Here is a 27,435-nt window from a genome sequence, read left to right as displayed (position 1 = left end):
TGAGGGTTTCGAGGACGATATCTTTACACTCTCTCCTGCTGGCATTTCACACGAAACACACTTCCAAACACATTGATCTCACCTCACGGGGGAGACTTTACGGTACCTGCTTCCCAATTACTCGCATAGGCTTATTCCTCTGACACAGTCTCGGGGAAAACACACCGGATTGGCCGCTATTCATGACAGAAAAGCTTAGTGGAGGTAAATTTGTGGGCAGTGTGGGAGAGCTGCCAGCTTTCAAACATTCACTGCACTGAGAGAGGCAGATTTACCGTCTGCGCTCTTCCACAGGCCTCCCGTGTTTGTCCTGTCTCCAGTGGCTGACTGAAGACCTTGCTCGCCCAACAAAAACACTGTCAGAGATAGCTCGGCGAGGCATGAAATTGATTTTGTATTAACAAACAAGGGGATCTGTTTCTCCCATACTGTTAATCAAATCATTTCGAGGAATGAGGGGAAGATGAGAGTAAAATCATTAACTTCCAACAGTAAATTAGGTTCACTGCCAACCTGTTGTCCCATTAACCCTGAAACCTGTTCAATAGCTAATTAAGGCAATTACTTCAGGCATGACACGCCAGTTAATCATGAATGACTGGCCCATTTATAGTGGTGGCTTCATTACCATTGGCAGCACTCGCTGATTGCACCCTTCATTCTTCACACGCATGCACACACAACAGCAAACAGCGAGGATAAACGTGACAGTCGGCCTGTCTCGCACCCGCTCCACGTTCACTGGGCTATTACTGGAATGGATGGTGGTATCAAAAAAAGAAAAAAAAGCACCCAGCAAGTTCTGTGCTCAGATTTCTGATGCTCGGCCTTTTATTTCGGTTCCTTTGTAACAATCAGTCAACGTTTTTTTTTTTTTTATTGTCGATTTTGTTTTCCTTATTTTTTTAGGGTGGACTTTATGTCTCCAGTAGACGGCTGACAGCAGAGAGATGACAGGTAACAAAGGGAACAGAGTGTATTACACACAGCAAAGGTGCACAACACAACAGGTACACAACAAATGAACACCCTGCATATGGAACCTAAAGAGTTCATTATCAAATAAATAAGTCTTTACAACACTATACAGCCGGCAACTTGCAGCGTAAATAGGCTACTTTGGGGCTGTATGGGTAATGTTTTTGTAATTTTAGTACCAGTACAGGGAATACCAATACATATATGTCAGCAAAGAATGTATACTTTAGTTATTTTTAAACTACTGGGTACCTAGTCTATTACTACGGGTTATGTACCGGGTACCTATTCCAAGCTTACCTAAATTCAGCTGTGCGCACAGCCTCTACGAATCACAGCTCTGAAATATGTTTAATATAATCTTTGGACGGCAAACTGTGCAGTCACTTTAGTTTGTTTCTCCATGTTTTGAGGCAAGTAAAAAAAAAAAAAAAAACTGTTCTCATATTCTTCTCTGTAGTTACAGAGTAGGAGCAGCTAAGACCCCCCTTGTTACATTTAGTTACAACTAAAGCGCTTAACAACATTTGTCAGATTCCCCCATTCACACACAAACATTTATACACTGATGGCGGAGGCTGCCATGCAAGGTGCCAACTGCTCATCAGGAGCAATTTGGGGTTCAGTATCTTGCTCAAGGGCACTTTGAACCGGCGACCTTCCGATTACTAGATGACACGCTCTAGCTCCTGAGCTACAGCCACCCTAATGTGATATGTGGGCTCTAATTTGCACAAGTCATTCATGTGACTGTTTATTATCAAATGAGAGGATTTGTTGTTAATGCCAGTCACACAGAAAGGATAACAGTGACCGCTGCACATTTTATTTCACACTCACAGAAATCTAATGTGAGCGGGTTTTAAAGGTGTGAAGAGGAAAAGGGCAGGAAAGAAAAAACCTGCAGCCGACATTTTGACCGAACCCTTCTTCTTTGTCCCTGTCTGTCTGGAGCTGTCCGTGGTGCCGAACAAGTCTTCAGTCGCTCTCTAACGCCGTGATCAGTGCGCTCTGACACCTACCTTGTCAGCGGTTCCCATCCCATCCCACTTGAGGGACTGACTCTGACAGATAGCGGCCCTAAGGGAGGCCCTTGTAGTGAACTGTCCTGAGTGGGAGTATTGATTTTCCTGTTTGTCTCCCCTGACTGCGGCAAGGTGGAGGCTAGCTGAAATGACTCCCTCAGCTCTGAGACCCATTCCTCTCACCCCCTCCCCATCAGTTCCCCCGTTAAGACAAGCTATGCTGCAGTCCGACTGTGTATGTGCCGGGGCGTCAGCCGTGGCGTATTCGAGCCGGTCAGAGGGGCCGCTCATCCCGACACTGTTAAATGTCACTCTCTCCCCTCCACTGCACATCAATAACTGGCCCCGGCACTGCGGGAAACCTCTCTTTGGTTGTTCCATTTCCATTTGCACCCATGAATATACATTTCTGGACGACCTGCCACTCTTGTCAACACAAGGGGAAATTCAGTCTGCCACTGTTCCGCTGAGCTGAGGCCTCCTAATATCGAGTGACATTAAAAAGCTGCACTGTATATTTCCCTGTAGCTCTGACATAAAATAACAAAAAAAACAGAGAGAGAGAAAGAGAGAGAGAGAAAGCAAAAAAAAAGCTCACCTCGAAACACACACTGCTGGCACCGCTTTGACTTTGATCTACTTTCACCAGACGACGAACGCAGCAGACAAATTTATTGCTGTGATTGCAAGTGCGGGCGCGTTAATTAAAAACAGCGGCGGATACCCCTCGCTTAGACGTTGTTTGTCGTCTTAACGTGACAAAACACAGCTGCTCATCAAAGCCGTGTACAAACAGGCGTCTGTTTGCTCCAATTTATCAAGCGCCGGGGCCAGGGTCCCCGAGGGAGCGTGCCTCTGTGCCTCTGTGTTTAAACAATTACAGCATGAGTCGGGCTATAACCTCGCCGGGTCACACTTTCCATTTCAATGTAAATGTCAGGCGGATACATCTTTGTGCGAAATGACCCACCCCCACAAACCTGCTGTCTAAAATGCAGCTGTGTGTTTGTTCCAGTCATGACACACAAAACAGGTAAAAGTCACAATGACTAAAAATAAATAAATACATCAATTAATTATGGAGCTTCTTCCCAAAAGATTTTTAAGTTAAGATGTTTGTAGGCAACAGTTTGTTTATTATCATTAGGATTTCAGGGTCTCTCCTGTTAGCTTTGTTGGAGGGCAATGTACAGCTTTATTATGCTTAAAGGAAAAATTCCCCCCAAAATGAAAATTCCCTCATTATCTGCTCACCCCGATGCTGATGGAAAGTCTGGTGAAGTTTTGTAGTCAGTTTTAAGATTTCTGGAGCTTCACAGCAAAACAGCGTTGGCTCCGTACAGGCTCAAGATCCCAAACTGATGTTTCTTTACATCTTATTTAAAGCTGAAATCCTCACTGTAACTGCTAAGCTAAAAGCATATCTGCACACACCCCATCTGAAGTGGGTGCACAAGCTTGACCGTAAATCAAGGGTGTAAATATTGTCTTTTTCAAATCACTTTTGGATCTCAGGGCTTCCAGAGACTCAGACAAACTGAGACATTTTATGTTTGTTTGTTTGCTATTGTTTTTTAACGTTTTAAAATGAGTCCCCATCTACCTCAGTTGTTTAGGAGAATGCTGCAACACTGTTTTTCGCATGATGCTCTAGAAATGTTCTGTAGACGACAAAAAACTTCCTCAAACTTTACATCTGCGTGAGGGCAAGCAAACAAGGACTGAATTAAAAACATTTTTGGAGAACCTTATCTCTCATTACTTACAGTAGTACATGATGACTTCACATAAATCCCAGCACAGCTTTGTACAACTACAACATCAACAGACCTGATTAGCAAAATACAGTAGTATGAGTTTGGGGGCTCTTAATATATAACGATGCATCTTCAATAAAAAAATTAAATAAATAAATACAATAAATAAAAAAAAACTTGCTCATATGTTTCATATGTAAAATTAAAGTAAATAGCAACTGTAGCAGTGAAATATATGTAGTGGAGTAAAAAACACAATATCCCCCTCTGAAATGTAGCGTAGTAGGAGTATAAATTAGCATAAATTGAAAGTACGCTACTTTGCTACATTCCACTGATGATGTTAGTTAACAGATGTTGGACAAAATCAAACAACCTTCTCATGGAACCGGCAGCCACAGCTCCCACACACTGATCAACCACTAATCAACACAAACACATCTGCACTGGCTCGAACAGTGTTTCAGGCTAATATACAGGTCTCATATGCTGCTGACCATTTTCCAAACATTCTGACTATACAACATGTGTTCGAACTGAAAGCTTAATATTTCTTCAATAATTACAGCTTTTAGTGTGTAATAACCTTTTATAGTGCTTAAGCTTTCACTCAGGACAAAAGGAGAGGCCCGCTATACAGAGGCACATTATTTCACAGCCTTTAAACACAACCCACCACTGGGAAAACCATTATCATGGCTAATGCAAGTTGTTAGAGAAGTGAGTGCAGCCTGTATATGAGGATCCTGCAGGACGGTAATCAGGGAGGATGTTGTGCCGTGCTGCAGGGGGAATGTCAAAAAAGTCTGAGTGGGTAAAATTGCTTTTTTGAGTTGACTCGCTCACAGTAACCCATGATCATGAGCAAGAAGAAGCAGGATGAATGTGAAAGTATGGTATAGTACAGGCCTGAGCACCTGGATAATAACAATGTGAGTGCGTGCGCAGAGCTCTCTAACTCCATGCACTGGTTCAGCAATGCAGGACAAAGAAGGACCAATAAATAGCCATTGTGCTCTAACTCAGTGTCAGTAAAGTCAGCAGCTCGCAGAATAGTAGATTAGAGGGCTCGACCAGCGCTTAGAGAACCAGTGTTACGATGTGTAACCTTCGTTCAGTCTCACACAAGGTTTCCTCTTTAGAGACCAAGCACTCCAGCAGCATCCAGCCCTCATTAGCATGCCCCATGGAATATGATTCATTGAATTATTTAGTGATTTCCACACATTAATTCATATTTTAACCTATCCTGTTTCTATGGCACATTTACAGAAACGAAAAAAAAAAAAATCATAATTAAGGTCTTCCCGGGATCATTGTCGCAACCATCACCATCATCACCAGTCATGCCAATGTGATGTAATACGTTTCCAACTCCTGTTGGTGTTGTTCCCGAAACATCATGAGTAATGTTGCTCCGGGACCAACATCTAGACTCATGAAGTGACCCGGTCTGTATGTCAGAATTTTCATAGAAAACACTCACAAATTAACTAAAAGTATCAACAAAACGTGAAGAAATAAGAGTTTTGACCTTATGAATTACTATTTATTTTGTTACAGAGATACTGCCTTAAGTTAGCGTGCTAACCAGTTCTCCCCGGCTCATCCTGTTCCAGAGCTCCTGTGCTGGTGGTATAAAAGCCGACAACACCCTGGTGTTTCGAGCTCCCGTTCTGAACCCCTAGGTGCACGGCTAAATTAACAAACAACAGCTGCAGTTAGTTAACTCCGGCGACATGCCACTCTGTGTTTTCGAGTATGAATTTGACGGGTGGCCAATACTTATAAATAGCACCTTTCAGACACACTTTTATTATGAAATTCCCATGGCGTGTCTGTGTCACCAATTTAAAGTGAACTCTACTGCACTTAACCAGTTACATTATTTATGTGTATTTTATTTTATAGCCCAAAGTAGAGAACCATAGCAGCTTCTTCTGTAACTGAATGGGCAGATGATCTTGTCTCGCAGTAACAAAAGTGCCGGACGAACCCTGTATTGTTCTTTCACTCCCACTCCGTCACCATCACTTTTGGCCACCAACACTGGTAAGTTCACTGGTTGACAAGGACAGTAAGGACAGGGGCACATTATGATAGAAGATAAATGCAGCTGACAGTTGGTAACTTTACATTCACACCAACAGCGAACGTATTTACAGCTCAGTCTGACCTGTTGTTGAGTGCTTCCTCGAAATGTATGTCCACGCAGCATCGGTCAAAAACCTATGCACACACAGGGCTGTGACATCGGATGAGGTAGGAAAAAATATCTCAAGGGCTTTGGAAGGACTTATCCCAAAGTCTCTCCAAACCCCCTCCTTCCCTCTCTGTTCTTTGCCTCTTACTTTTTCTTTGGAACATCCCCCTCTTACAGAGAAAATGGATGTGGTGGCGCTCAACAATGCTGCTTTTCGTGGAGCTGGATGGATTGCATGTAAGCGAGGAGATTGGTTTCAGTGTTCCCCCGTGGACTGAAGCCTTTGGTGTTTGGTGATAAATGCCTCCTGTGTGGTAATACAGTGTGATTAACGGACGTAGCCCGAAGCCTGATCCCTCCTCTCCCTCCACACCGCACCTGAATCCATCATCTACATGGAAAGGCCACAGTCTTGTGCTGGAACAGCTGCTTGGAGCTCAGCTCTCTCCTTTCTCAGCTGAGAGCAGAGATGGCTGAAGGACTCACTTCGAAAAAAACACAAATACAAATACAAACGGATTGAGCGCGCCCCTGTTGAGCAGGTACGCAATTCAAAAAATATGTTCAATATAACGGGAAAAAAAATGTACAATGCATTTTATATTGTGAGTGCCGAAAAAGTAACCTCACTGGGGATGTCGACGGTTAACCGCAGAGAATATTTCGACCGGTTCAGCATGTTGGTCTGTAGGCTAATTTGCTTACAAACACACACACACACACACACACACACACACTCCCTCTGCCAACAGGTTCATAAACTGGCAGTCTGACAAAAAAAGACAAAAAGGAAGTCAGATAAAAATGAAGCACCCAAAACAATGCCTGTGTAGGAATGCTTTCTCCAGGAGGGCAACAAAGTTAAACGTAAATTGTGTGATGATACTCCTCAGTTTAGTCCTACTATAGCACAACGGAACTACATTTAGAACCTGGCTACCATGTCTGAAATGTCTCGCAGCCAAAAATCTCAACTTAGCTAGCTGGTGGGGAAAAGTTCAGTAGAGTTCCAGAGATATAAAGAACTATAACGCTATAGCATCGAGGGCTATCGTGACCCAATGCAGTGAGAAAAACGCAAGAAGCATCAACAGACAAGCTAGTTCTGACCATCCCTAAACATTACTATTAAAGCTCCATCCATCCATTATCTGAAACCACGGTGGGCAGGGCGGAGCACACTCTGGATATGTCGCCAGTTCATCACAGGGCTGACAATAACCATTCACGCTCACATCTGGGAACACTTTTGGGTAGCTTGTTAACATTTTTGCATGTCTTTGGACCAACGCAAACATGGGGAGAACATGCAAACCTTGCACAGTCAAGTGTCGAACCCCACTTTCTGTGCGGCAACCTCTTAAAATAGGGACGGCGATCAATAAATCAAATGCTCTGACAAATAAAAGGAAAAGAATCCAGTATCTGTGGCTTTTGCAGGTCTCTAATAAGCTCAGCCAATCGTCTCATTTTGCCCACATGAAATGATGGATCAGGCTACATGTCTGTCTGCCTAAGTTACTACAGACATATTGCTAAAGCTCTTAGCAAGCTAGCTGCACAAGAATGGAAGAGAAAGTGCAGCCAAAATGTCCTGACATGGGCCTGTTTTAGTTTACAGTAGTCAGGCAGTGTTTTGCAGGAGTGGCTCTGCAGGGTGGAGGTGGGATGTTGTTCAGTTTCCAAAATGTAGCTTGTTCTTGCGGTTTTCTCAAATCTTACCAACCCCAGCTTTAAAATGTAAGAAAAAAGTTGTCAGAAATCACGAAAGACATCCAAGTTGGATTTTGACAACAGGGACAATTTCGGTTTCCTCTACATAAACATTTTCTTCAACCTATTGTGATGCTGTGGTCAAATGGATACAGTGAGACACTGAAAAATGATCATCATAAAGGTGAATCATTATATGCATATTTTGGCATTTGTTATTTCATGAAGTTTCATGAAAACAATAAAGTCCCCAAGCCTATAAACCTTTGTTGCAGAATGAATACGTCCGCCTGTTCTTATAACCCAGAGGTGACATGGTAGTTTGGATTCAGCAGAGTAACCCGACACCCGGCTCCACACTGAGCGGCCTACATGATCAGATTTGATATTGTGGCTGACATTAAAAAAAAGAAGTGCTGCAGCAGCACTTTTACAAATAGGCGTGCAACCGTATCATTGAGGGGGAGATTACGGCGGTGGCATAAGCAGTCAAATCAATCGCTGAGTATTTCTGTGGAAATCGATAGAGGATCCAGGTTGGGCCCATTAGTCATGTTGGCACCCAGCACTGCATTCCCGGGCCCAGAAGGACGCTGCAACTTCTCTGCACATTGTTGCTAAAAGCTCCAAACACGTCCACATTGACTTCTGTGAGGAAGAAAAAAAACTTGAATCGATGCTAATTTATGTCATACGGAATTAATATGCACGGCTTCATACTCCGTCTTGAAATATTTAACAAAGACATAATCTGCTTCTTGACGACATGGAGAGGGAAAAGCCATTTGCTGAAAATTCATACGTACAGTTCTGAACAAAAGGAAGCACTCAAAGACACTTTATATTGTTCTGTCAGTAATTTATTTTGATTCACGGACATGCCTGGCATGACAATTAAAGCAAAATGCCTCCAGTGTTGGGACAATTTCCTCTCACAGCCCTCGAAAGGGAGAGTAAACAAATTCGGGGCGCTAAACACGAGAGGGGAAGGCTCACTCAGAATGATGAATGAAGCGAGGTCCACTATCCGTTGCAGAATAGAGGACTGATGAGAAGTTAAGTGATCCCTGGATTTGTGAGCGGGATTTAAAGCTCTGTTTTGTAGCCCATTCATCTGGCACCTCGAGAGGACCGACTCACACGGAGGGGACATCGGATTCCTATGATGAGGTTGATGTGCTGAATCACGACACGTGCTGGGATATAATGCTATTTGTTCCACACCAGCACTCTGTGATGCCACAAGATGTTACTCCACTCTCTGGTGCCGTACCGTTGTTAGGACAGATTTTCAATCCATACTTATTATACTGTGGCCTGGGAGCCAATTTATCCTGCAATATAGTAGGTGGGTGCGAGACGGAATTGATCTAAAGAGGGAAATCCTGCTCCAGCGGGAAATAAACTATTGTTCCCTCAGCATAACACACAACAAAACACACACGCACAACAACGTATCTGATGTTTTCTGACTTTATACTCTTGACAATATGCATGATTTCAAAGTCAGACATGATTATTAGCGATAAAAAATCAGATTCATTGTTTTGTTGTGTGATTAATATGGAATACTGTTTCATAAAAATCGTTTTATATTAAATTATACACCAAACATTAATGAAAACAAGTGTCAGTGCTTAATTATATGCACTGCGGATCAAATATCTATAATGATTTTGCAAAGTAAAACGAAACCTATTTATAAATGCAGGAATTTAAGAGGCAATCTGGACCGCAATCTGTTCAGCGAGATTATTCAAATCTCTCTCACAGCGAGTTGGAGTGATGCTGCAGCACAGGGAAGAAGCAGAGGACACCAGCAGTGAGGAATTTTATTGATTGAACATATTTTTTGGATTACCATTTTTATTACATTCATAAATACTTACATACCATACATGGTAGAAGCACATCTCAACACACATCCTCTCTGTAGTGCAGTCCTTGCTTTTTATATATATATATACATATATATATTTCACTACATCGCCAGCCAGCAACAACATCAAAACAACAGAAGACTCTGGGGTGGCGCGAGTGGAGATTAGTCCGTGTGAAGGTGACTCTACCTGTGCTTACACCTTAAGTGTGCCAGGTGCTCAGTCAACCACTGAATCCAAATTGGGGAGCGGTTTGAGGCAGGCAGCCTCAGCTCGCCGCCCCGCAGTATAACTTACCTGTCACCGGCTCGCCCCAGATAAGGACAGATGACCTTTCTCCAGTTGTTATAATAAATCAACTCCAGAGGCGGTTATTCCTGGCACAGTTCTCTCGTCAGACCTTACAGGTATCAATTGAGAAATAACACGGCCGGGCATGGCTGCTGGCATTTTGCATGTTACTGTTTGACATCAAACATACACACACACACACACACACACAGGCAGGGAGGGAAATTCCCTCATTTCTGCTCAATTAACACAGAGGCTAAACAGGTCTGCCTTGTTGACATGATTTTTGAATACTGTTATTTTCTCTATTTCCTATGTTTCTTTGCAGTGTTTCGAAAAACTGAAACTGATGCTTTGTTTCCAAAATATAATGTGCACTTTAAATTCAAAATAAAGCACACAGTTTTGGGGTTATATGTGCAATTTACAAGTTGGTGCCAATTAAAGGTCCCCTATTATGCTTATTTTCAGGTTCATTCTTTTATTAAAGGTGTCTACTAGAAGATGCTTTTAAGGTGCAATATGTACGAATTGGCCATTTGTTGAATTTATGCAGGAAACATAAAAAGCACATCAGGAGTAAAAGCTAACTCCAGGTAACTGTAGCTGCAGTTATTTAGCTTTAAGCAGTGCATCCAGTGGTTGGGACTAGGAGCTCAGAGCTCCAGAGGAGTGTTAGTATTTACACCAATGGCTGGCTGGGGCTAGATGGTTAGCATGCTAAATTCTAAATTCATGCTATACAGCATATCTCTGCAACACAACACACATCATGTCAAAATTATCATTTCTTCCCATTCTGTTGATAATTTTGGCAAATCTTTCCATTGTTTTCAACTAAATTTCGTACATATTGCACCGTAATTGTTTTTCTCACACTGCCCATTGCTGCAACACCTCTATTCACCCTCCATCTGAACGCTCAGTTGAAGTACCTGTCTCGCCCCGTCTGCTCTGATTGGTCAGCTGTCACAGGCCTGAGCAGGCACCGCCCCCTGTGTTTTTGCATCAGCTTTGCCAGTGGTTGTGCAACCATGGCACTACTGGGAACATGGCTGAGGGTTGTGACTGTACAGTTGTGACATCACAACCTTATGGATGTCCTATTGGTTCATTTAAACACACTGAGTAGGGGCTGTGTGCATTTCTCTGTGGATTGAGTTACTTTGCTACTTTCACAGTATTTATATAACACCCAGACCTGCTTTGAAATAAGAAAGACAAGAAGTTTCAGTTTCTACAACAATGGACCTTTAAAGTTAAACTTTAAGAGAGCAACTCTAAAGCCAAATATTTTAGCAGCATAGCATAAAAGGCTGTAGCAGCGGTATAAAGCCAGTGTCTTCAAAGCAGTATTCAGGGACTTGCTGATCAGGCAGCTCTTGATCAGCAAACACTAAAGAATTTATGGTAGAAATCTTCAAGTTTTGCACAATTACTTTTTTATGGACTGTTTATAGTACAGAAGTAGAATGTTCTTTTCTCAATTAGGGGGAAGACAGAGCCAAAGTTAATTGCCCCTCTGATGATAGGAGCATTTGAAAGGCTCAGCCACCAAACAGGCCTCTCGGGGACATTAAACGCAGAATCTCTGAATCACGGCACCAGCTGACTCATTCTCATCAGACTGACGACTACATTTAACTAGATCAGTATGAGGTGCTTTGCCTCGCTTCTTTTTTTACTTCAGTCTAGGGGGTGATCTTGCGCTGATCAAAAGCTGACTGGGACGTGGGAGTTCAGCTCCATGACAGCGGGTCTGGGATCTGAGAGTTCACGATGGCACACTCTTCAGAATTAAACAAGGTATTCATCATTGTGATGGCATTGATCAAATTAAGAAAGCAACATGTCCGACTCCTGCCAAAGCACTTTAACAGCAGAATATTGCAGTGCAGTTACTTTCAGTGAGGACGCTGTGAAATTGTGCCATAAAAGCAAAGCAAAGCATAAATAAAATTGTGCAAAATTCTTACCACAGGATCCTGAAAACTGCAACCGTAGGACGAGGGTCTTTGCCAGCCACTCAACCAAATGCCACATTTTAATCAGGATATAAGAGCTGAATCAGACGATTGGAGATTCATATTTGCCGGACCAGCAAGTATTTGACAGCAGCATGAGAGAAGCCGCAAGCCTGCTCTGGCGAGCTGCTCGGCTTTCATTACCTAGAGTGGCTTTTAGAGAAAGATGGTAAGCTCCATCCATACTACATCTCGCACAGATCCGAGCCAAATGAACAATGACAAATATCCATAACAACTCAAACACATGCAAGCTTTTCATTTTTTTCCCCCCTAAATTTTAATACCGCAAAGGCCTGTTGGGGAGTTATTCAGTCAGCGTGCACTAACAATAATGTGTGAAGACAACTCAGGACTCCCTGTTTAGTGCATCATGTATCAAGCAGCAGATTTCCGCGCAGAACTGGGACACTAATCCCCTTTCCAATAGAGGAGACATCCCATGGCAAAATAAATAAATAATATAATCGTCCTGAACTTCTGAAACTGGGGACACACTCACACAAAGTACAACACATCTTTACTTAGTTAAGCATTGTGTGATAAAACAAGAATTACCCAGAACACCCCAGGTGATTGATGGCAAAGATTAGTTTAACTCATAGTTTGTCGCATAATCTGTCTATTTCTGAAGCTGCTGCTAAAGTATGCAAGTCCTTCATCCTAAATATCTTTTTCCTGTTTGCTTCTAGGTATTATTTAAAGCCGTGATGACTTAAGCTAACTCGTGTTTTGGTCACTTGAGGGTAGCGGGACAAGCTGTAACAACAACGACATATTCTCACCTTAGAAACTTGTCAGCAGGGGTGCCGTTTAGCTCAGTTGGTAGAGCGGGCATCCCATGTACAGAGGCTTTGTCCTCGCTGCGATGCCCCAGGCTCGAGTCCTGGCCTGGGGCCCTTTGCTGCTTGTCACCCTCTCTCTCGTCCTGTTTCCTATCATCTGTACGAAGTTGGATCACGCCTTCCTCTTCCTTGTTCGATATTTTGCCTCGTGTTTGATCAGCTTTTATGTTAGTTCTCTATGACTTTGTATCAAAAACAAACTCTCCGCAGAAGACCAGTTCACCTTCAAAGCCTCCATCTTTACTAATTTGAGAAACCTATGTCACCATGCATTTGCGTCAAGACAGTGGACTTGTGCAAAAAAGGAAAAACCATTAGGTTATCTCAAGAATTTAAAAAAACTCTGCAAATGATTGAAATTAAATTTGGACATGTTTAGGTTGACTGAGGTGTTTATATGCAGCATTTTTATTCTGTTTATTCTTTTAGACCCATTGTAATCAGAATATTAAGCTCCATGTAAACCCAGCTACATTTTTAGTATACTGTGAAAATATCAGGCAGAGCAACTTTAACTTGTGTTTTTATATTGATATAGATTAGAATGGTATTCAGTGGAGTGCATACCTCTGCCATGGGCCCAAAAATCCCTTTAAATTCAATCAATCCTCATCCAATGTCAAACTCAATAGCCCTGAATGACTCCAAATTAGAAAAAAACAATAACTGTGTTGCCATAATTTGAGCTCATCAGATCTGAGATCTACGTCAACTTGTACTCGCTTGTAGATTGTAGAAGTTAATGAGACCCATCCTTCATCCAAGTTTCCTGGCAATCTGTTCTTTAATATGTGTTATCCAGCTGACAAACCAAACACCAAACAGACAAGGGGTAAAAACATAACCTCCCTGGCAGAGGTTACCTAAATAATACATCAATCTAAGTTCATCTTTAAAAGTAAAAAATGAGAGGAGAACAAATTTAAACAGCCAACGCTGTTTGAAAGTGGGTCTGATTCAAATTCAGATGGCGTATTCGCAGATACTTTACAGCAATCATTTAAGGAACTCCATTTTTCACTCCATCAGACTTTATCAGCTTTATTAGTATCAATAATCCAAACCTGACATGGTTCATTTAAACCTAACCTCTCACTCCTGCCCTCTGTGAACTAACACAGACAGGTTTAACAGTATTGAAAAATGATAGCCCTATAGTAAATGTAAAAAAGGTCTGAGTGAAACAAAGATATTTTAATTGGATATTAAGAACGTAAATGAGTAAAAGAAATAATTAAAACAGAAAATGGGCAGTCGGCTTGGAGAAAACTGGCTGCTTCATGAGCTTTACTTGAGAATGCTCCATTGTTAACAAGGTAAAACTTTGTGCACGGAAACACTTAAAAGTTTCTGTTGAAAAAAAAAAAACAGCACTGCACTTTCCCTCTGCATAGCCCAATTTGAATCACATTTAATGACTTCCTTGACCGTTTCATTTTCTTTGTCATGACGGCGAACAAGTGCTTGACATGTGCTGTAGAGGTAAGGCTTAATTATCAAACCAACTGGATTGCTGCTCGGGCCTGCCAGCAATGACGACTTGAATTAATGACACATGAAAAGCAATCTCTGCGCCCTGGAAGTCCAAGGCCTGCAAGGGCACCCGCAGCTGCACACGTAATAAACATCCCATCATTGTGATGAGCACTTTGCCTCCTACACCTAAAAATACGACCAGAACTGTAAACCTGCTCAATTTTCCTCCTTCAGGTTCATGTGCGTCCGGGGGGCATCCATTACCATACTCCATGTGTTACTATGTGTCATTTAGCTCCTGAGTGTTCACTTTTTCACTCACTAAAAGGCTTCAGAAGACACAAAAGGAAAGTCGAAGTTCAATTTCACTGCCATTATCGTATTCAATTCAAGTTTCAGATTTGTGCGATTCCCTCCAGTTTTATGTGTGCTTGCCAACATTCCGGATACACTGATACAAACACTACATATCAATATGTATAATACTGCAGTTACTTAAACCTGTGATAACTGATTTCCTTGGCCACTCTGGAGGCTGGGGGTAGCTGAAACAACATCCAGCCCATCCTCATCAGAAAAACAACCAATGACACAATGCAAGCTAATGGGGTAAAAGTCTTTTAGGGCCTCAGTGATGTAATGGCACGGTTTGTTCACTATGATAAATGGGGCTCAAAGCCTGGCACTTGTCCTTGGGGCTTGGACCCTCCTGGATAATATCCTGGTTATATCTGCCTCTGACCTTCCCTGCAGTGCCACCCCGAGGACGACATGTACAAAGTCCCCCACCACTTGCATTCCCGTGACAAGTACCGGTGGCTTATTGCCGCTATTAAACAATGAACTATTTGAATTGGTAATTTTAGTATAATATTAGTTGCTAACTGCAATATTTGAGAAGTAATAAAAGTGTGACACTAGCACAAAGATCTTGATCAAATAAGTAATTTGACAATTTAATAGAACAGGTATATATCAACTGAAAACAGACAGTTGAAACTGTTAAAGTTATTTCCGGTATTTTTAAAACTGGGCCATGTATTTGTTTTGGTGGGTAAATGATTCATACTTACCAAAAGTTTGCCCAGTAAATCCCGTCAGCTGGCATCGCTACATGGCTGCAGTGGCTACAATATAATCCTCTGGGTCAATTCCAACAGCCACTTAAAGTGCTTGTCTGAGGTTATGGAAATGTATATTATGTATATATGTTGGTAAGTGTCTGACAACATTACACTACACCTTTTGGTTACAACGACATCCTTTTTGTAATGAGAAACAGGAGTATCGCTCAAGGACAAGCCTTTGGCTCTGAAATCTTGCATGAGGTGCTTTGTTGGAGGAAGATGTCGGTGGAAACATGAATCAGAGTGAGAGGAGAAAACTTCAAAGTGCTGGTTGACTGTTTAACTGATTTTGACAATAATACAGATGAGGGGATAACTGTAACAACTCAAATTTGTAGGAATAGTTTCCGTAATTTTGTCAGACGCTTGGAATAACAACCTCCGCCTGTCAGGGGCAAAAACAAGCATGTTTAATGGACATAACTTTGACAGTCAATGTTGCCGGCTCAGTGACGAATAAGGTTTTAAGTTGACCAAAAATTTAAATAGGTTAAAACTGAGATCAATGTAGTTTTTACCTTTTATGAGGATGTTATGTACCCATTTTAAAAATTTCATTTTAAAAAAATGTATTTTATGTGTTTTAATTTAGAGTTATTTGATGACACCAGTCAAAAATGTCATACCGGATAACGTTAATGAATTTTCAAAATATTATTATATTACAACTTTTAAAGTCAATAATGCTTCATAAATATGTAAAGTAAGACAGTTGCCAATATTTAAAGCTCAGAAAATGAAACTTAGACATTTCCTTTTTTTCATTATAATGTGTTTTCTATAGACATGACCCTACTTGCTCAAGTTCTTACCTACATTTTAATGCTGCAAAGTGATTCAATCTGCAAAATGTCTGAAAATCCTTAACAGTACTTGGCATCATACTATTATTGTTTTCTCAACTCCATAAAATGAAATTATGCATTTTAAGGCATTATAATCAGCGTTATCCCACCTGACTGAAATCGTTACTCGGTATGACACCTAATGTTTCCACTTGAAATGTCATCTTTACACAACCTAAATATTATTGATATTCATCAATAATCCATGCTTACATCAGAGTAACAGCGGGACAGTCGACTAAGGGACACATAACATATTTTAAAAACTTCAAGCAATTTAAAGTGCTCAAATACTAAAAAATGCTTAAAAATACCATTATTAAAATATAATATGCCAGCAATAAATTTAAATGTGCATAATAATGTGTTAATATCACAATAAGAATGGAAATTATACAAATAAAAGCATAAAACAGTACTACTGTCAAATATGTGTCATTCTGTATAACAGATGACACTGTGGGGTAACAGAAAATAACTGTTATCCTATATGACAAAATTGTTATCCAGTATGACAAAACTCCGTTTGAAACTCAATCAGGCAGTTGTTTTGGCTACCTATAGAAATCTGCAAACTTGACCCTCAACATGAAAGTGTATAATTTCATATAAACCAAACACATTTGCATAAAATCAACATTATATATGTTTTTTAGCGTTATCCCATATGACACAGGATTTTACAACATAGTGTACCAGTGACTGAAAAGAGTAAATAAAGCACATTATATAAACCACTTATTGACCTTTCACCATTGTTTAAGGGTCCTTTCGCGTCTTCCTGATGGCCTAACTTCATGTCTGATAATGTGTGCCCCATAATGCCCCATAAATTTGCTCCAGCTTGCTTGTTATCCCGGATGACATTGGCTGACATACCAGTTTTGGGACGAGCTGCTCAAAAGCATAACAATCCACTGGATGTCTAATTTTTTGTAACATTTTCATGTATCAAAGGCAACACTCATATAATAATGCCTGGGGCAGAGATTTTTTAATTTATTTTCTTTTCAACTATTTTGTAGCTTTTTTGCATTTCACCATGAGGTCCGGACAGTTATCCGGTATGACATTTTGTGACCATTGTGTCTAATAACTCTTAAACTTTGTAAAACCCTCAATACATGTTCCTATCATTAGATAAGCAGAGATTAACAGATTGAATTAATGTGTTTTTTATTAAGATTTTTTGTGTTTTTACTCCATAAATGTGCTTTGGACATCAAAATTGCACGTCACGTCATTGTGGGATTTTGGTAAGTTTGAAACATTTTCACTGAGAAATAATAAATATAGGCTTAAAAATACCGGAATACGCCTTTATGTCAATGACACACTTAACATGACTGCAAAAATGCTAAAATGAATTAGATTTTACCAAAAAAAAAAAGGAATTTATATAATGACTGATCTACAAATGAGATGAAACTCACAATAAAGCTCTGCAAAGAGTTCTGTGGGTTCATCACAACGAGCGATGCCTCTCACATCATGACACTGGAAATGTCTACAATTCCACAAAAACAGTACAAACTCCATCTGATGAAGATCGTGCAATATGATCGAAAGGTCCAGTGGAGACACTCCGGGTGGGCTGTTTTCTCGGCGGCCATTTCGGAGGTGAAGAAGGAATTTAACCCACAACTATATTGAAGTATTCAAGTTGCACTAACTGACAAAACTCCTAACAGATACCGTCTAATAACAAAAAGCAGAACCTGCATCAGTGTAAAACACAGATGCTCTCTACAACTTCAAGTTCATTTGGGTCAGAGCGGTAACGACTCCCTCCCACACGCTGTTTCAGGGAGATGCCCGACATTGGTAGACCTCATGCGCAGATAGTAGATAGAGTGAGACATGCACGGTTCAGTGATCAGATCTCAAAGTGGTAACGGCCATGCGGTAATTGCAGCCCTCGCTGCATCGCTTATTATGAATAAAATATGATGTCGGGTGTTAATCAGCCAAAGATTAGGGCACATCACTGATGTGCCAGGTATGTAATAACAGTCCATTACTGCTCCTGTAGGATTGATGTAGAAATAAAGGTAATGTGAATATTTTATTTTCATGACTTGTGGAAATAACATAATAGAAGGTTTGATAGTAGGTGAAATACACATACAGTAGCTCTGCATGCTGCTCATACAGTTCTGTAATTAAGTCACTTGATGAATAAAGAATGCTCTCAGCCAAGCAGATAATTCTCATGAAGTATTGCTACCCCTCGTTTAATGGGTACTATTCCAATTAAGCAAAAGTAACCATTGATGATAACTCTGGTGGCCTTCAACAGACTGGAATAGAAAAACCCACATCAGGCCATATTGCAAGCAGGACTTCTCATTCAGAAGACTGGCAGCAAATGGATGTGTGGTCACTGTAAAGTAGCCTTTCAATCAAACGCGCAACAGCAAGGAGGCAATATCGGAACTGTTCAAATAAATATCACTTGGCAAATTATACGATTAAGAAAGAAAAGTGAAGGAAATCATCATCAAAAATCTAATGTGGCCAATATTCTTCCTTTGAACACAGATTTGAAGACATCTTTTCAGTCCACGTGGCATGAAAAAACCTTCGAGGACACTTTGATCTGTACATCCTTATCCAGAATCACAGCAGAGGACATCCTCTGTGATTGCTATACGGGCACATCTCTCTCTGTCTCGCTCTCTGTCTGTGTTTCATCAAAGGAGAGTATCGAAGAGCGTCCGTGCTGTACTTCATGTTTTGGCTTTGGTCTCTTTGTACTGCCGAACTACGCATTCATTATGCATGAGTAACAAGGAAGCTGCTAATGAAGATTTCATAATTGATTAAAAAAACTGCGACATCAGCATATGCATAAGATTATGAGGCCACAGTTTGAAGGGGAAGCTGCACATTCTGTATAAAAAAAGTGAATATGAGCGTATTCAGTGTGCTGGTCTGGATGTTGTTCAACATCTCCATGTGAATGATTAAGGCATTAATCTAAATAAAATAAATGCATGTACCTGTTCAGTATGTACAGGAGCAAATGGATGAAGAAGCGTGAAACAAGAAAAATAAGACCAGGGCTTGTAGGGACACAAATAAGCATGTAAGCAAATTTGCTGTTAACTCAGAGTCGGTGTCCTCACCTCCGTGTGCTGGAGTCAATTTTGTTCAAATTTTCAAACCCAAATTGAATTTCTAACACCACATAATGGCAAGATGTGTTTCGGAACACAGCTGAAGGCGCAGATGATTTGCTTGTTTGCAATTACTACAGAGAGGAGAAACCTAGAGGTATGCACCCTTGCACACGCACACATTCTCTGGAGTGAAATACAAGCTGCCTATTTAGATGGATTTTTTGCTTGTTAACAGGGTTTCATAACTTTAAATAAATATGAATTCCTGTAGCGAATACTGATTCATGCGTAATGGCACGGCTCTGGACCGTTCTTGAACCCATGGAAAGCTGCATAATAGATGTTATACTGAAGTGACACATTGCTTTGAGACATTTGTAAGGAATCAGAGAAGGGACAAGGAAGCAAAGCTCAATCCAGTCCGGACACAAATTCAAAGGTTTTGAATATACATCATGTAGAAATATTATAAGCTATAAACAAACTCTTCATTCAGCATGAGATATGGGTTGAACTTTATTTTAGAGTAAATTAATAAAACGTACTTATGTGTCAAATCAGGCAAAAACTCGAAAATAAGATTACACAGTTACAGCCTGATTAAAAACCACACACCTAATTCATGCTTTAATTAGAAACTGCATATAATGCCTCATTAGAGCTAAAATATACAATACTTAGCGATATTATACCGATTTATACTCTGATTAGAAACCAAATAGGACACCCTAATATGCTATTACACACTATTTTACAAAATGATGTAATTAGAAATCAAATGCAATGCCATATCAGATCCAAAGTATATTGATTAGACGCTACCCCTTACTGCTAATATTGTCTTGGACCAACGGTGGTTTAATTAGACAACATAGATGTAGGGCCATATTAACAATGGTGGGACAAACCACAGAGCTCAGAAGACGATGCATTTATTTTGGCTTACTGAACATAGTTGCATACAACTGTACTGTAAAATAAACATTGTAGTCTCTCGTAGTGCGGATCTAGGCAGGCTACTGGTACAGTAGCTTCCCTGATGAGTTTTTTTTTTGTAATGTATTGCAAATTTACCTCTAAGAAAGTCTAATACTAACAAGGTAGCACATGGTTATGTACTAGGAGCCTACCTACAAACTCCACGGGACTCCGGAGAACATCCAGGCTACGAGAGACTACGATGTTGTTTGATTTTATTTTACAGCACAGTTTTATTGTCATTCAGTACATTTAACCTTCTAACCCTGTTTATCAACTGTGTGTTTACCCTTGTTTTCTAGTTCTGTCCTGTTTTATGGTAAATTTGGCTTTTTTCACAGCATCAGCTTACTTAGGATACACCTTTGTTTTTTAATTGTCAAATAAAGACCATATAATTTAAATGTTTTGTCTTGGTCACATCTAGTCAGGTCAGGACTGTGTTTTTCTAATTTTCTAATAACGTACTTGTTTCAAATTTTTACCTGATGTGACAAAAATGACAGATTATAACATCTTATTACTTAAAACTTGACCGAAAAAAAAAATATATATATATTTATTATACTGTGAGAAGTGCTTACAATGTCAACAGCAGCATTTTTTTAATTTTTGCACCAGAAAACATGCAGTGTCCACCTCACATGTCAAACACCTGCGACAGACAGGCTCCGTTTGGTATTAGAACGCATTTTCAGGCAAGTCTTGAGTGATTGAAGCCATGAAGGAGAATGTGGAATAAATGAGAATCTAATGTGGAATCAGCGGTTTTCTTGTAAGTCTTCGTTCACTCTGGATCTTAAGCCAAAAAAGTGCACACTCTGGGCCTTGAGAGGATACTGTGTAAAAAGTCTGTGTCACCTCAGCGGTAGTAGCAGGCTGTCGTTGTGTTGTATGAATGGTAATGTGCATGCATGACTGTTTCTGTGTTCTGGTTGAGTGACCTTGTGCTTCTTGTGGTGTGGCTTCATGTGGCTTGTCTGCTTTTAATGTCAAGTCGGCAGAACATCTAAATGGTCATTTAATATGAAAATATTTGACATTAGTGTCTAACCCTACATATGCACTCTAATAACACAGGACGTTTAAAAATATGTGTTGCTGGTATTTGCTCAAATGCAAAATAGTCAGTGAATATTAAAGGAGCAATGTGTAAAAGAAATGTTAAAAAAACTAAGAAATGTACTTAAATTATTATTATTATTATTAACATAATGTGATTTAATAACAGTTTTGATGTTAAGACATCTACTGTACACATGTATTGCTAAAGAAGATAACATGCTAACAAGCCAGCCCGGGTAGACCATCGCGGTCCATAGCTCCTGTGCTAGTGGTGCAAACGCCCACACTCCCCCTCTGCCTCCAGTCCAAACCACTAGCTGCACGGCTAACTGAGCTAACCAGCTAATGACAGCTACGATTAGAAGCAGTAAGCGGCTACTCTGATGATAGACTGCCCCCTATCGGTTTGGAGTATGAACTCGAAAGAACAGCTAGTTTTTATACGTTGCACCTTTTAACTAAAATGATACTGTATACATTTACACATGGGACATCCCTGAGTTGCTTTGTTCAAGGTGTGTAATGTTCCACTGTAGGGACTTCAGAATGTGTTTGTGATGATAAAATTTCCTCACCTCAGACCTGTAGACAGAACAATAAATCTGTGTTGTTTTTTAATCTCGGTGACAGATGTTCTGACAGCAGCAGGATGGAAGCTGATGGTTAGATATCACAGCGAGAAACTGAATAAGCTCATTTCCATTTCACTGGCGAGCTACATCAAATATTTCCCTGACCTACCAACCTTTTTAATGCAAAACACTCCTGTAGATGTGATTTACCCAGGCCCCTCCTTTACGCAAGTACAATTTGAAAAGCAGCTCTTTGTTTTGTGACCCAGTGTCACATCGAATATATCACCATTCTAAACCATTGGCTAATCAACATGTAACGATCAGAAGTAAGTCTAGCAGCTCCCCTCGCTGCGGGCCTCTGAATTCACCTGAGAGGAAAACAGCCTGCTCAACAAGGCATATTCATTCAGCAGACATGACGCTCTCCACAAAGCAACTTAAGAGGCCTACACTTAGAGTTATGTTCCTCCAAAAAAGCCTCTAAAGAGCGCGGGCCTGCCTGCTCCACTTCTCCCCTGACTGACAGCACACTCCAGGGGAAGTACGCTGCAGGACACGCACACTGATCCAGTCTGACACGCCTGACCTTTCCCGGGCCGCACGGCTGGCTCACCGCGCACTGCGCCCTGCGCGGCTGAAAAGGCCACACGATGCCAGGCAGGCAGTGCCACCGCCGCCCACCTCGGCCCCTCCTTACTGCCATCTCTAGAGCAGACAAGGTGAATGCCTGGGACTGCGGAGAGACAGCCACTCAATCTGAGAGGCTCTCAACCGCAAAACAAGGGTACGCCATCTGAATTTGGCAGTGATATACGATTGGTGGGATTCCCCATTGAGCCCTTAAGTGGAGTAAAGATTTTTGTATCGAGTGGATTATTGCATCTTTTTTTTTTTTTTTTTTTTTTTACAAATTACGTATTTTTGCTGTGCAAGGAAGCTTTTTTTGTACCATTTAAGATATTTTAATTAAGGCATTGCTCATACACAAACTGAAGACCAAATTAGCATAATACTATTAGTCATCTCACTTAGTAAATGTGCAGCATGGAGTGGCTGGTTAGTGAGGAGGTCTAACATAGTGCGTCTGCCAACAGTCTCGGTCAAGGCAAAATTATCTCAGAATAGATGTTGCAGGAGCCCGCTGAAGAACAAGGGATGAGAGGACTGTAAGTGCAGAGTAGATGCTGCAGCTGTGAAATGAAGGGCTGTCGCGTCCAGTGAGCACTTTCCTGAGTCAAAGGAAACACTTGGCAAAGCAGAAATAAATCATGTGCTCATGTGGTTTAGTGTAAGATTGTGTTTTTCAAAATAGAGAAGGATCTTCTCTGCAGTTTGTGTGGAAAAATCAGCGCTTTTTTCTATGGGATGTGTGTACGCAGAGTGCATCTCTATCGCTTTAGTACTAACTAATGCAATGCAATTCCCACAGAGAATATTGTAGAGATAGTGCTTTTCAACTGTTTCTGCATTGCTTTGTCAGGTTATGGTAGGATGCACCCCAACTTTGAACAATTTAAGGGGCACTATGTAGTTTTGGAGAGGAATAAAAACTCTTAATTTCAATATTTACAATAATGAGGTAATAATACAAACTCAAGAGATTTTTTTTTTCCATTAACTGATTAAACAAGCCATTTTCAGAGGTAAATAAGGTCCCCAGAACACTGTTTGAACCTAGAAAGGTGGCAGGGTCCGCCACATATAAAGTGGAACAGTATGAAATTGTGTTGTCCTTTAAGGTCAGTTTGTTTATTCAGTTTATTCAGTCATGAAAACAAAGAGGGTTTGTGATTTAGTTTGTGCAGGCATAAAAATCAGTCAATGCAGATCTTTCTCTTCTGGTTAAATCATCTCCCACAAAACTACATGACACTTAGACAAAGAAAATCAGTCACGTGCCCTTTAACTTTCCCAAGTTTTGGTGCAAATGGAGCTTTGATCCAGTGACAATTAAATCACTACAGGGGTGCTAGAACTGCAGGCTCACAAACAACATAATTTCAGCTGTGAAGGGGGAGTTCTGTAAATTGTTCAGTACTGTTGGTTAATGGCACAGATCCGGGGAATAACAGCCCCGGCACAGCTGGGCAGGAACAAATTGATTGTGAGGGGCTGATGTGAACACAAAGGACAAACCCAGATGATTTATATGTCTCAAGGTCCAGCAAAGTGAGAGGCTTTCTTTAATGTAATGGCGGTTTATACTACGGATTGACTGATATTCAGCTTTTTTTCTGATTATTGTGTCCAGTTGAAGATTAAATAAAATCATTTAAGAACACAATACTTCAGTTCTTATGCGGTGTTCTTTCTCTGCCTGTAGTTACCTCTTAACCCACAACAACACTATCTGATTAGTTTCACGTCGCAAGTTATAGCTAATCAACAAAAATTTGAATCCGCAAAGTAATGAGAAACTAATATTATCAAGTACGCATGATGTAGTTGAAGTATAAAGTAGCAGTAATAGAAGTACTTAAGTAAAGTACCTCAAAAATGTACTTAAAGGGTAACTTCACAACTTTTAAATATCAAAGTGTGTTAACAAGCCTTGGGCAGTACAACTGTATATGTGAAAGAATGTAGCAGCCTACAGAGCATTTACTGGCTCCAGAGGAAACTGCTTGTAGACTGATTAATTGCTTCCGGTGATGTCACTCAGTGGGTAAGTTGCATTGTGTGTAATGTATGCAGCAGGTTTTGAGCACTCCAAAGCACTCCACTGGTCTAGCATTGCACCATTGAAGTCACTACAGACAGTTTATTATCAGACGATCAAAATGGATACAGCAGAACCAGAGATATCACCTTTTTTTTTTTTTTTTTAACGTTTTTCTTCCTTATCAAAACCAGGTGCCTCCATTACCCACAATGCAAATTAGCCAGTGAGTGACATCACTGGGGGCAGTTTATCAGATAACATGCAGCTTCCTCTGGAGCCACAAAAGGCTGTTTACAACTTTTTTCACATACGCAGTCCTACTCCCCAAGACCTGTAAACACAATGAACACAATATAAAACTGGTGGAGTTGCCCCTTTAAGTAGAGTACTTGAGTACATTTCAGTTAGTAACATTCCATCACTGGTTATTCTACATTTTGGCATTTTTTTTTTTATATATAGGCCTATATATTTCAACTGCAAATGTAAATTGGTTATTGGTGTCGTTGATAACTAATAATAGTTATTGGGTTCGAGATAAAACACGTTGTTCGATCTCTAGTTTACAACCGTGACATCATCCCAAAAAAACTCAAACGCACTCAGCTCCCACGGATGTGAGTGATCTGACTGGCAATTCACTCGCCTTTTAACAATCTGCTTCTTTTGGGGAAGCTCGCACTAAATGTCCAGAGAAACTGTAGCTCTGTTTTTGTGTATCACTCCTGTGGGTTGACCGTGAATACCCAATCCAGTCCATCACTGCTCACTACAACACAGCAGGTTGTGCACACTGACACCAGGACAGAATTAAAACTCACGTTTAGTACATTTCTCATGGAGCTCCAATGGGTTTGGGGGCCCACAAAGCATCTGTCTGGCACGCTTGTTTGCACACTTGTGGTTTGGAGACCAAAGACACACACGCATGGACACACACAGAGACACATCATCATCATCATCATCAGGGAATCAGGCATGTAGCCTACCTTTTATTCCTCTGGGCCTCCTTCTTATCCATTATGACCGGCACACAGTTCGTTAGCTCGGTCCAGTCTGCGTGCAGTCCGCAGCTCCAGCCGGTGGAGAACCGGGAGAAGAGCCAGGACTCCTCTTTCCCCGGCCGGTGACATGTGCATTTCTTCTGGCCCGGCTTGCAGTCGCACGGCTGCTCCAAGCGAATATTCCTCACCAAGTGTCTCCCGAAAGTGGTCCCTCCTGTCTTCTGGATGTGCAGGAACACGATCACGTCGTCCCCCTTCATGTTGAACTCCACGTGTCTGTCCAGGTCTCTCTCGGTGAAGTTGAATTTGGACGGCACTTTCTGCGGGCTGTCATCCTCCAGGTCCTGGTCTCGGTAGAAGTCGTCACTGTCCTGGTACGGGCTGGAAAGTAGGCTCACCCCCTTCAGCGTGTCCCCAGCCTTAAAGTGGCACGATTTGCTGCCGGCGGGACATATGTACTGGTAACCTATCATAACAAAAAGCACCGCTAGGATAGGAACCAAGATGAGCTTGCTGGATCTATCATCCATCATATTACAGATAATGTCTTCATTCCATTACTGTGAATAATAAGGAGCACCCGGTGGGTTCTTCGGGGATCAATATTCATCCATAGAGGCGCCGGTTATTAAGTGCCACATGTTGATCAGGTAACACCCAGCGAGGACGCACAATCTGCACAGAAGGACAAAAGGTCCACCTTTAGGTTTCTAACGCACTGCGCTGGAGATCCGGTCCAAAGTCAAGAGTCATGGCATTCAGATCTCTGCCTGTCCAACTTCTAGAGCCGCCGAGGAGCCGCATCCGCGCCGACGACTCCCCATGCTCCGGTGGCAAGTTGAAACGAGGCAGATGATGAGAGTTTTGTGATTTTCTTTCTTTCTTTTTTCTTTCTACTCCCGGTCTAATCTGCAGTGCGCTTCACATCGGTGACGGACTTGTTTGTGCACGCCTCGGTGTGTCGGGCTGGATCCTCGGGCAGCATCCTACAGCAGCAGCAGCAGCAGCATCCTCGGCGGGTTGAGGCGGTCTGACTGACTGTGCTGAAGCAATGCTTTTGAGAGAGAGGATGCTGCTGCATCCCACAGTCGACACATATGCGCTGTGCTCTCGTCGCGGTTTGGCTTGGATAGCTCTACATCCCATCCCGTCCATCCCATAATCTTGTTTAACACAGTGCAAAGCCGAGAGCCGATAACTGAGACAACATGGAGATTTAACCACACATAAATACTCAAATCCGCTGTAACTTTTTTTTTGTTTGTTTTGGAACAGTGTGACCCTTGATGGTTAGAGAGAGATATTCTTGTATCCCCCCCTGCACAAAGGCACTTGGCAGTGTAAGGGTATAGCCTCTTTAAAAAGGCCAATTTAAAGTCTAATATGTGCTCCAGAGACAGAGGCTACTGTTAGGAGGACCAATTAAAAGTGAATCCGCTCTTTTCTCTGCAGAAATAATACTCTCACATCTTATGAAAGCATTTAGAATATTATTTCAATTCAATTAAGTTAAAGGCTTAAACGTTCAAAATAAGCACTTTCTATGAAGAAATAAGACTCTAAATACAATTTTATAAACCAGTTAATATATTAATCAACCAGTGACTATCATCTGTTATTTATTTTTCTCATAGGGTTCCTTTAATTAAGGCTTTAAAGAAGCAGTACCAGCAGTGCCACCAAAATATCCCTCCAAAGTTTCAATTGATACGAAATGGAGACAAATAAACCTGTAACGTGGCATCAGAATTTGGTTTAAAGGGGAACGACACAGGAGGATCTGTTTTCTGGTCATGGGAAACACTTCTCAGCCTGTGAAAACAGTTGAAGGATGTTTGCTGTGGCTCTGGATGGAACTTTCTAAA

General features: G+C 41.2%; 1 protein-coding gene across 1 annotated transcript in view; it reads right to left on the bottom strand.

The window, feature by feature from the left end:
- Nucleotides 1–26,877, bottom strand: part of hs6st3b (heparan sulfate 6-O-sulfotransferase 3b) — a 78,239-nt gene extending 51,362 nt beyond the window's left edge. The window contains exon 1 of the mRNA XM_030427344.1: nucleotides 25,556–26,877. Within this exon, the coding sequence (XP_030283204.1) occupies nucleotides 25,556–26,103 (548 nt within the window). The 5' untranslated portion in view covers nucleotides 26,104–26,877. The remainder of the gene's footprint in view (nucleotides 1–25,555) is intronic.
- Between the last annotated feature and the right edge of the window lie 558 nt (nucleotides 26,878–27,435).

This window comes from Sparus aurata, chromosome 9 (assembly GCF_900880675.1).
Source record: "Sparus aurata chromosome 9, fSpaAur1.1, whole genome shotgun sequence".
NCBI classification, from domain to species: Eukaryota; Metazoa; Chordata; class Actinopteri; order Spariformes; family Sparidae; genus Sparus; species Sparus aurata.
This window is presented reverse-complemented; position numbering and strand designations above follow the sequence as displayed.